The 11,315-nt window shown below is 42.2% G+C and overlaps 1 protein-coding gene across 5 annotated transcripts in view; it reads right to left on the bottom strand.

Moving 5' to 3' along the window:
- Positions 1 to 11,315, bottom strand: part of ehbp1 (EH domain binding protein 1) — a 156,444-nt gene that overhangs the window by 84,716 nt on the left and 60,413 nt on the right. For all 5 annotated transcript variants that reach the window (XM_040000048.1, XM_040000050.1, XM_040000051.1 and 2 more), the window contains 3 exons: positions 10,953 to 11,090; positions 9,697 to 9,958; positions 6,246 to 6,492 (listed from right to left, as the gene is read on the bottom strand). In XM_040000048.1, the coding sequence (XP_039855982.1) occupies positions 6,246 to 6,492; positions 9,697 to 9,958; positions 10,953 to 11,090 (647 nt within the window). The remainder of the gene's footprint in view (positions 1 to 6,245; positions 6,493 to 9,696; positions 9,959 to 10,952; positions 11,091 to 11,315) is intronic.

Genomic DNA, 11,315 nt, shown 5'->3' with positions numbered 1-11,315 from the left:
TTAATTCAATTAAAATGTAGGAAGGGCCACTTAAAGATGACGGGAAGAAGGTTCAGCTTCACTAAGTGAGTGCGGTTTTCAGGAATGTGCGGGGGGTCTCAGACCCTCTGGAGGTCCAAGGAGTTTTCAAGTGCATGGACTTCTATCTCCTCAGATGAAGCCCCCTTAAACCTCACCCCAAAACCCAGGATCCTTCAAGGTTTAGGCCCACACACACCTGGAGCACCAGGGCAGATTAAGACCAGATTAAGATAAAGTTACCCCTTCTTCGGCTGCTATGTCATTCAAACCCCTGGCCTCTACGGCCACTGGATAGAAGGACACACAAGACAAAAAGGTTTGGTTCCTACACGTGCACACATACGCACACACATGCACACACACACACACACGCACACACAAAGGACTTTCTGGTCATCCTCATAAGCCCTATTAGTCTGCCATAGAGCCTCTCATAGCAGACATCAATCATGGAGGGATTAGTCAATTCCTTCTCTAAATGAGTGGCGAGGGAAACTTCCCTTCAACTCAAAAGCAGGTCTCCTTCTTTCAGAGATTACACAGCGATTTGTTTTCATTTTGTTCCATCTTCATCGTTTTCTGTTTGACTTGCTTTTCATTTCTCTCTCTCTTGCTCTGCGTCTCCCTCGTTCTCTCCTGCTTGCAGCTTGTGAGGTAATCCTTGGCAGATAAAACTAAGGAGGACTTACCAAAGGCAGATTACAAGCGGCGCTTTGCGGAAGGCCCTTTTACACCAGTCGGCGCGGGTATTGAAGAGAGTGAGCTCTTCGCAGTGCTTAACTTGTGAACTCGACATGCACCCAACAGAGGAAGAGGTGGAAAAATGATAGCCGCATTACAGTAACTGGATCAAAATATATCCCTGACAACACACACAAGACAGCACGTTAATACACACAACAAACACACACACTTGTCACTTCATGGCTACCAGTGAGTAAAACTGAAATGGGAAGGGTGTGTAATATTAATATTTTTGTTTGTCTACTTGAAATGATTAAACGTGTAAATGCCTGGTGCCCTGTGAGACTTCAGGATTAAAACTGTGCCTCAAACATGGCTCGAACTGTTCACCACCACTGGATCTCATTTAATTGATGCAAAAATATTTAGTGATGATTTAAACAAACAGCCAAAAGTATACGTATTAAATATTTCCTTAAACTTCTGAGACTGCAGACCGTCCAGAGGTTGGTATTGTCTTCTACCTTTCCACTAACTTGATGACAGCGATGCCCTGCATCTTGAAGCAACAACAGGAAGCCCGATGATTGGACCTACACCGACTGAGAGAAGAAACTGGGTCTCCTTTCTCCCACAAGATCCAATGACAGACCACTCAGAGACGGCAAAAAAAAGTTTGGGGAGGGGTCCACGCTGAGAAAAGGTAGACACTGAAAGGTAATTATTTAGCCTTACTCCTCTCGAGGATTATTCTCCTAATATTACACAGCTTATGGAAAGGCCAGCGTGGCCAAAGGGAGCCACTGAGGCTTCAATGCTTTGGTCTCAGAGACGGACCGCAATGCCCATTTCCTTGCTCATAGCGATGCCAAGTTCTGAAATTTAAGAAACACAAAACACTCTCCTGATCTTTTACTTTTAACCCAGTGGTTCTCAAACTGTGGGGCATAGAGCCACTTCAGGTGGAGTGTGGACAACTCTTACCACAAGAGTTTACTGACACCATCTTGCAGAGCTTTACATGGCAGAAAAATGAACCTAGATGGAAGTGTGCTTTAAATGAACAACAGTCAACAAGGCATTTAGTTTAGCATTTAAGCTCCAACTATAACGAAGGAGGCTTTTAAATCTACAGTAGCTGCTTAAAAACATCATACCCAGTCCACTTTCTTTATGTCCTCCATCTGAGTTTCTTTGTGTAAAGGTCTGCAAAACTTATCAGAGAAGATGAATTAACTTTGGACTGGATGTAATGATAACAAGACGAGAGACCTTGCAACGGGCAAAGATCAGAAGACAAGAGATGACTGTCCTTGTCTCTTGGGCTCCCCTCTGTCCTCCAAAAACATCCCTCAGTCGTCACAGTAACCTCAGAAACACTCCACAGCACGGATGTGGTCCTCTCCTGCCGCGAACCTCGGTGAAAGCTAATTAAGAAATATCGCAGCCTTCTGCGAACTCAATTAAATAATGTTAATTTATTCTAATTTCAATTTGGAGGTAGTCTGAACAGGAGGAGGGGCTGTGAAAACATGTGGGAGAGGAAGGAGAGCTCTGGCCTCTTCCTTCCCCCCAGCACAGGAGCTCTCACAACCTGCAGAACTCTATTTAATTTGATCCCTTCAACTAACGTGGGTAATCACTGAAGCCCTTCAAATGAAGGGGAGAAAGAAAACATTCCTCTAGTGTCTAATGTGAGTGTGCTTGTAACAAAAATTAATAAAGGGAAAAGTGGTAAAGATTGCATGTAAGATTATGCTTGAAATATTACTCGACATACAAAGAAATAGGTGATATTCACACAGTATACAGTAACAGAACAGCTGGGAAAAAAAAGCTTTTGAAAAGCAAACGCACACCAGTTCCAGGATGTAATGTATTGACAGATAAACCACAAAGTTGAAAATTCCTTACTGTTTCCAAGATTCTTTGGCAAATATTAAGATAACACAGAACTTTTTCTTTCAAACTTCTGCCCACGCGCATAATCCAACCTCCAACTTTTCTTTATATGAAAATAAGGCAAATAAGTCACGAAGCGGAAACTTGATGAAAATCCAAAGATCAGAGCATCTAAGTGTAGAGCGCTCTGACTACAGAATAGAGATGGAGATGAAACAAAAGGAGGAGCAGAGGATCACTGAGTTACAGCGAGGGAAAAGAGATGGACTGAATCAGACCAGACAGAGCTCACAGCCCGCCCAACAGGAACTCCCTCTGTTCATTTAAATTAATCCCACAGATGTTTTCATCCTTCCAGCTCCTTCACAGATGCTACACTTTAAACTTGACGCACTTCAGGATCTCTAGACGGGACAATGGAATCACATATTGGTATGGGAGCTGTGAAGCATCTAAAGCCCCTTTCAGACATGCTCTCCTTTCCATTATTTTCACGATATCTTAATGCGTCGGCTTCATGTGTCAAAGAACAAGCCCGGTCACTTCTCTGTCAAACTCGCAACAGCCATCTAAGCATTCGGACCTAATGACAAGTGCATATAAACTTTCAACATGGTAAAAACCGGACTCATGTGCAGTCATATGTACAACTTTACAACTGTGTATACATGACATGTTGGTCTTTCTGTCTGGACATCATAAGACATTCTGGATGAAGTTTCAGTTACGACACAGTATACACGATAAAATGATCTGCGGTCATTTAAGACGCCCATGGTTTTGGCCACAATCAAGCTATTATAATGTAGTCTGAATCTGGCATCAATAACAACGGTGCAGAGAGACAAACACTGAGAAGTGTAGCTACATTTCAAGTACTTTCTTTCTACAAGCCTTATTCACCGATTCCTAGAAGCACCTTTTAAGCTAAAATTCACACATTAACACTTTGATAGGAGCATTAAGGTTTCAGTATCTTGCCCAGCAATACTTCAGCATGCAGACTAGAGGAGCCTGGCGTCAAACCATTGACCTTCTCATTGACAGATGTCCCACTGTATCTCCTGAGCCACCGCTGCCAAGGTATGACCTACCTTCACATTTCCTCAAACACAAACATCACCCGAAAGTAAGGCACCTTTAATTAATCATTGAGGCAAAGGCCTCCTTTTTCACTTATGTTTAAAAATGATTAATACATACTCAAAGTCCTAATATATTGTTCAGAAAGGTGCTATCTGCATATCCTCCTCAGTGTATAGCAGGGTTTTGTTGGGACCTACTGTCCACCAGTCATCATGAGCAACAAAACAAAAGCTTCTGAAACCTCTGTAGACGCTGCATTTACATCTGAATCTACATAAGAACTTGAGTTAGTGCCAGCCCATGTGTTTCACTGGCAAAAATCCAGAGCACCGAGCTCATATTATTCTTAACGTAAATCCAATCAATATGTGTAATACCTGTGTATAGAATAAGTGGGCGCACACCATATGTCATGTAGATGTCCTGATTTTCCACAGGCTGGCACTGAAGTGGCTGGTTTTAATGCAATGACAAGGAGGATGAAATTGCATCCAAGAAAACGTTTAATCCTAAATCTGTTGGAGTGAATGCAAACATCTTTCTCCATGACTGTAGTTGCCTTGTATTTTCTTGTTAGAACTCTTGCTTGGTTTTTACAGGTTTATGAAATATCTTCACCGAAGCATTGCTCGAGGCGCTGACCCTTAAACTCGTTTTCTATTTGTTGAGTGACCAGCCATTTAAAGCTTGTTCCTCTGCTGCAGCGAATAAATGTGTTAAATGTAATGGTGAAACAAGACAAGCTAATCTCTTTCGGTTACCAAAGACAAGATTTCATTTAAAAAGAAGAAAAAAGAAAAACTCATTCTAACCCTTCAGGGCAGGTTTGTAAATGTAGAACTGAATATGGTGGCTTTCTGGATATCAATTTCTATTCACATTGTGAGATTAAACTGAATTCTGTGTGTGTGTTTATCTCAGCCCTACATACAATTTGCCCACATTGGTAAAATAAATATGAATGAAGAGTAGACGCCTTATATGGGAGAGGCGGAGGTTAGCTGTGTTTTGAGGGAAGGTTATAACTGCCCGAGTACATATTCACAGAACTGAGCCTTGGGCACACTGGAAACTATAAGAACAGATACATGCATAGATTTACACTCTGTGCACGTTCCTAGCGTTATGATGTGTTGGTTTCGTCGTGGCCTCTCATAGTGGGGATGTCTCCTCTTAATCCTCCCTGACTTCATACATTCAAAGGTCATCTCACAGCCCATGTGTAGGCTGTGGTGTGTACCATGGTGCTGGGTGTGAATAAGAGGGAAAAAAAAAACCCTATTCACACTAGCTGTATATGCCAACAAACCCTGTAGGCCTATCCTTGTTTACTGTGAACATCCCATCTCTCTCGCGCTCTCTCTCCACAATTCCCTGGAAATGTTCCCTCTCTTTTCTGCCGTCTTATAACCCTTCACTATCCTCAGCATATTCTTCATTTCACCCCTCCTCTTCAGTCACAATTCATTCTCTAAACCCCACCTTGCCCCCTCCACACCAAGCTCCAGAGGCAGGGGCATCTCTTGGCGAAGTGTGGCCCACCACAGGCCACTGGCTTTGGGTAATTAAAGTGGTTTAGGCCCCCTCACCCATGGTCACAGGCAACTGCAGCTGGGTGATAAAGGCACTGTGCCATAATTACATGGACGGCCAGCATCACCGCCCAGCTACACTAAAACAGTCAGCTAGCCAGCTGCATGGGGAGGAGGGACCTGTGTGTGTCTATGTGTGTGTATGACTAACTGTACTGTGTTTGCGTGTATGTGTGTGCATGGGCACAGGGGGTCAACACCCCCTTGTGATCGCTCTGCTGTAGTTAAGCCCCCTGTGTTTAAGCCCTACACAGGCTCATTGAGCCCCTACACACACACACACACACACACACTCACAATTTTAACCCCCACTCATCCCCACACCCCCAGCCAATCATTCCCCACCAGTGGTCTGACTCCTGCCGTGAGTGTGTGTGACCATCAGCCATTTAATTAGACCCAGCCATGATTTACCTAATTTAAATAAATAAATAAACATATGAAAACACCCCAATAAACAAATACCTATATTCAAATGAGGAGCTGGGGAGTTTCATGAGCATAAAGAATGGTGCAGGAGATGAGACTGTGCAGGCGGAAAAAAAGCTAATGTAAGGACCACTGGATGTGGACACACTACTGCAAACACACACATACACACACAACACACTCAAAATGCTTCAACTCACTCACTTATAATAAAACATACTGCACGGACGAGCTAGAGTGAATGACAGGAAGTAGACATGAGCTGAGATCTGTTGAATTTTGGGGTTCAAGCTCAGAGATTTGAATTAAATGTAATTAAATGAACTTAAGAGTCTGCGAGGCCGACAAGTAGTTGATGAGATCAAAGTTAAAATCAAAATCTTAAATTGCTTTATTCTAAAAGGTATATTTCTCACAATAGAAAGTAATGATACGCTGCAGACACAGCCACAGTGCATTTCTTTCTGTATTTTTCACATGCATCACATGGGGATAAATCAAGTTTTTTACATTCCAGCAAGGACTGCGTACCTTGGGGGAAGAGGAGGCCAGCTCTCTCCCTATCATTGCTGCCACTGGGCTGGGCCCGACGGGCTGGGCTCTCTCCCCATCAGGGCCAGATGTGGGTTTGTGGGGTGGTAAACTGGGGCCGAGCCCAGGGCTAGTGCCCGGGGGTGGGGGAGCTCTCCTCTTCTGGCTGCTGGCCACATCAGGTGAGGGGCCACCAGCATCCTGCTGCACAGGGCTCGATGTCCTTGGCTCGTAGAATGGGTTGGATCTGGGGGGAAAAAAGGGAAAAGAGAGATTGATGTAATTTATCCATCGAATTTGTAAAAAGAATGAGCTGTAAAACAGTATTTCACTAGGCTGGAGCTTATTCAGAACAGCAGAGCTACACTGTTTTTGATGATCCTACAGAAATGATTTAAAATATTCATACTTGTATATAAAGTCTTAAATATTACAGTTATATCCCGACTCGCACTTTAAGATCCTCCTGATCTTAAAAATAAATTAAAAAAGCTAAACCAACCGACACACAATATTCTTCAACGAGCAGAACTGGGGATACTGGAGGGTGGAGGATAGTGCTGCTGGAGATTTTTTCCTGTTAAAAGGGGATTTCTTCCTCCCCACTGTTGCTTACATGGCATACTGTGATCTTGGGATTTTTTTCTCTATTATTGCAAGATCTTTACCTTGCAACATAAAGTGCCTTGGGGTCGTTGTTGTGTTGTTGTGAATTGGCACTATATAAATAAATCTGAATTGAATTGGAAAAAAAGCACTGATAATGGCCACACTAACTGTTCAGCCACATTTAGAGCATTTTTAAATACAAGTTTATAATATTTTCTTTTTGTTTTCTTGTCCATTTTTGAATTTTAATGTGTTAGTGACTTTATTGTTTTTTCTCGTGTTTTCTCATGTTTTTAATGTGCTCTTCTCCCTATGAAGTCCTTTAAACCTTTACATGTGATTCAGGGCTATACAATAAAACTAAATTTCCTGACTTACAGCAGCAACACAAGCATAAAAGGCTCCAAAATGCCAATAAAGTTAACATAAACCATCTCAAAGACAGACATATAAGCTATATAAGATATAAAACCTAATTTTTTATCTTGTAAAATTAGGTTGTCGAATACAAGAAAACATTAGAAAATATGTATATATTTTGCCTAATCATTAAACATTTTGTTTATAATGACCTATAATAACCATTAGGACCTTTTAAAGACATCCTAAGATCTAACTATAAATTCATTAATAGGGAAACAAAGGTATGGTGCAGCACAATGAACAGCACACAGAAAGTGGTAAGTTAATAGAAGATGCAGGTGCACTGAGGTCAGGACTGTGTGACCTCATATCCTCACTACCCAAGGTGGACTACTGACAGACAGGCCAGAGCACGACTACATTACACACACGCACAAGCACGCACCAAAACACACACGCATACACATACCACAGTGTTATCAATACACAGGCATGCTGGTGGCAATGAAAGCAGGGGCACGGCCTTAAGACATTCACTCAACATGCAACAAGCAGTCCTAAACAAACAAGAGAATTGGATGGAGGAGGAGGAGGGGGTGAGAGGAAAAACTGATTGAGTGGGTATCTGTGAAAGAGAAGGTTGGAGGTACTCAGTGTCTTACTGCAAAGTGATAGAAGGGGGAAAAAAGGAGGGAAGTGAAGAAAAGAAAAGGAGGCAGGTCTATAGAGAAGCTCTAACAGACCATCGCTGGCTAAAAGACATGTGAAAGGGCTGCAGTCAAAACACTGCGCTGCCCTCTTGAACTTTCTATTCTGCAGTGAGCTGCTCCTGATGTAAGAGACAGAGAAAAAGAAACACACCAGTCAATTCCTGTCTGTCTTTGGACAGCTGAGAGGAGTGAAACCTACGCCTGTCTGTGTGACGGCTTCGCTCAGTGGCAAAAAGGGGTTTACATTGACAATTTGGGCACGGCTGCTCTTGTGGAGATGGTCACACACTATTGGTGAAACGGTTCACTGATGGGAACACTTCAGAAGGATCCCCACATCAGTGTGAAGCTAAGATTCAACCCCTAAAGGTTGGCAACCTTTACTATCACAAGATAAAGTCTATATTGAGCTTTTAGAGAAGGTGACACAGCCTATTAAGTATAAAATAGCCTAACATTTCAGTAAAAACTGAGATTCACACATACACAACAAGCTACCTTTTTATGCTGCGTTCAATGACTAAATTTTTTCTTGTTCATTTATTTAATTTCAGGAAGTTCCACTGAGATTAAATATTTATAAGTAAGGGTTGCACAACACAGCCACCAAACTTAACTAAAATGAAAAATTTTAAAAATGCAGCATATACCAAAAAAAGTAAACAAATAACCAAAAAAAAACACCTCCGTTGCCACATTCATCATATCTTTAAATTCAACAACAGATAGAAGCATCTTTATATTTTCTTCTTTACAAAGTAGCTGACAGCTATTACTACTATTACTATTTATTACCTTATTGTTAGGGCTGTTTTTGTTTTTGTTGTGCATCTGCACCTTATTGTTGTCAATGCCTACGCATGGGACAGTGTGAAACGTAATTTCAATTCCTTTGTATGGCAAGTACATTTGAAGAAATTGACAAATAAAAGTATTCTATTCTATTCTATTCTACAGCACTGATGAACCGAAATGATGCGGAACAGGAACAAGGAAGCGGGAATGGGAGGGTGGGGAGCAAGCGTAAAGGAGCTCCAAGGTGAAATAAAAATGAGCAGAGTCTACGAGGAAGTGAAGGAGAAAGAGGGAAAGTATGGGGCAACAAGTTGATGGGAGGGAGAGGATGGGGAGGACGGGTGGAAGACTGAAGAGGGAGACAAGGTTAAAGAATGCAGTGAAACAACAGGGCCCTTGTTCCTGTTGAAAGAGCTGCCTCGTCACTTTGCCCTGTTTGAAAGGGGGGGGCTGTGCCTACAAGTGCTCCTCTAGAAGGAAGGGGAGCTGCAGGACTCGGGCTGCCAGCAGTAATCGAGAATGTAACAGAGCGCTTTAAGTATCGCTACTTATGAAGAAAAGTGCAATTCCTCCAATGGCCACTTGAGGCTAGTGATCTGAAACCCTTAAATCTACATGCTTTCTATTTGCCACCAGGGGGCGACTCTTCTGACTGCACAACGATTTCCAGTGGTGTAAAAGTCTATGGGAAAATGGCCCTATAGTCACTTTTTCAGCACAGTAGACACTTTCCCAGTCAGTTTATAAGCTCAATCACTGGTCTCGGGTCAATAAAACAATAAAACATGACACTTTAAAAAAAGAAAAAATAGCACAGGATAAGGTGCATGCTCTTTACTTAACAGCATGTTCACGCCTCATAATTCAAAGTTACTGTGTCATCAAATGCAAAAAAAAAAGAGAAAAAAAAGACCATTGTTTGAAACAATTCATTGGACACTGAAACAATTGTCCAATGAATAACAAAATCTTACTTGTCGAGCTCCTCCTCGTTGTGAGAAGTGTCCGCATACAGGTACTTGCTCATGTCAACGGGCCGGACACCTTTCCTCTGCCTGGGTTTGGGAGGTTCTGGATCTGGCTGAGGGTCTGTGTCCTGGTCAGGCTCATCAAAGGGGTTCCCCGGACATACTTGTGTCTCTGGCTCATCTGGCTCGTTGAACGGATTTGAGGAGTCGTGGTCATAAAAGGAACTGTCGTCAGCCCGCTGCCGTAGGACCGGCTGGGCAGGGGGCTCTGACAGAGGACGGAAAGCATTGACAGCATGTACAAATCATGTTACTCCTAGACTTGACATGAGCTTTGGTAGCTTGTGATCTCAGTATGTTGAAGAGATAGACAGCAGAGAGAAACAAAATAAATGTGCCTTAACCTCCTAAGACTGGAACTCTTTCATGGCATACATTTTTATTTCTCTTTGCTATTTGGGCTGATTGGGACCTGATGAATGTAAAAACAAAGAATTATCTTTTTACCTGATGTAGTTTCTGAGAAGAGGATATCAGGCCCTTGTACAGTAAAATTTAGTATTGTGGTCTAGACAACCCAAAATGTGATGTCCAGCTCCTAGAAGGTTAATTGCCTATTTGACTTTTCATAAATTGTGTGGATAATATTTAGTTTATTTCAACATTTTAAGGATCCAGGTCCCCTGTGTGGGCTCCTGAGTGGTGCCTGCACATATGCTTCATGCTGCCTTCACTGCCAACATAAGACAACCAAATCCTACACACAGCCACTATTGAATTAAAACAGCAACTGCATCGTCCCCAAAATAAGTAAACCTTTATTGAAGATGATAAGGACATTAAAGGACACATGTACATATGTAAAAATATGCACTTGAGAAAGTAAAATCCAGTATTTAAGGCTGAAGATCAAAGGCATCTTAAGTAAGCAAATAGGCAGCAAAGGTGTGCTTTTATGTATGCGAGAGCGTGACACTCAAAAACAAATACCTGTCCACTCAGGTGGTCAGACAAAAATATTGGTTTAGGTGTCTGACTGAAAGCATTGAAGCCTGATACAGTTGCAGAGGATTATACACATTCATGGTATCTGCACATCAGAAGCTTAAAGCCACACTGCTCATCATCCCAAAGACTTTTCCCAAAGCAACACCAAGAAGATCGCAACCAAAGCCAGGCACGTTTTACAAGTTTTTACAATTATTATATATTAAAATGAAGTTGAGTGCATTTTCTTCAGAAGCTGGCAGAGCTGCACATACCTTCCTCATCAGGATCATCAAATGGGTTGAGATGGTTGGGATGAAGGTCGACATCGGGCTCATCAAAAGGATTGTTGTTCATGGCGGGAGCCGTATCCTGATCCTCGTCTTCCAGGAAGTTCAGCTTGTTAATTAGCTCTGTTGCCAAAGAGTTCAATAAAAAGTTATTTTAAATTAAACTACAGAGTCAAAACAGCTACACAACAAAATGCAATGAACAAACAGCCACAAAGCCAAATGCACCAAAATCTGCACTTCGGAGTGAACCATTCAGTCTTGGATAAGAAATCCCGCTTGCTGGGGAGCACTGCCTAAACTCCTTTGTTCCTCAACCATTTCATCCTTCTTCAGAGCATATACAAC

The sequence above is a fragment of the Simochromis diagramma genome, unplaced genomic scaffold, assembly GCF_900408965.1.
Source record: "Simochromis diagramma unplaced genomic scaffold, fSimDia1.1 OVJJ01000596.1, whole genome shotgun sequence".
Lineage (NCBI taxonomy): Eukaryota > Metazoa > Chordata > Actinopteri > Cichliformes > Cichlidae > Simochromis > Simochromis diagramma.
This window is presented reverse-complemented; position numbering and strand designations above follow the sequence as displayed.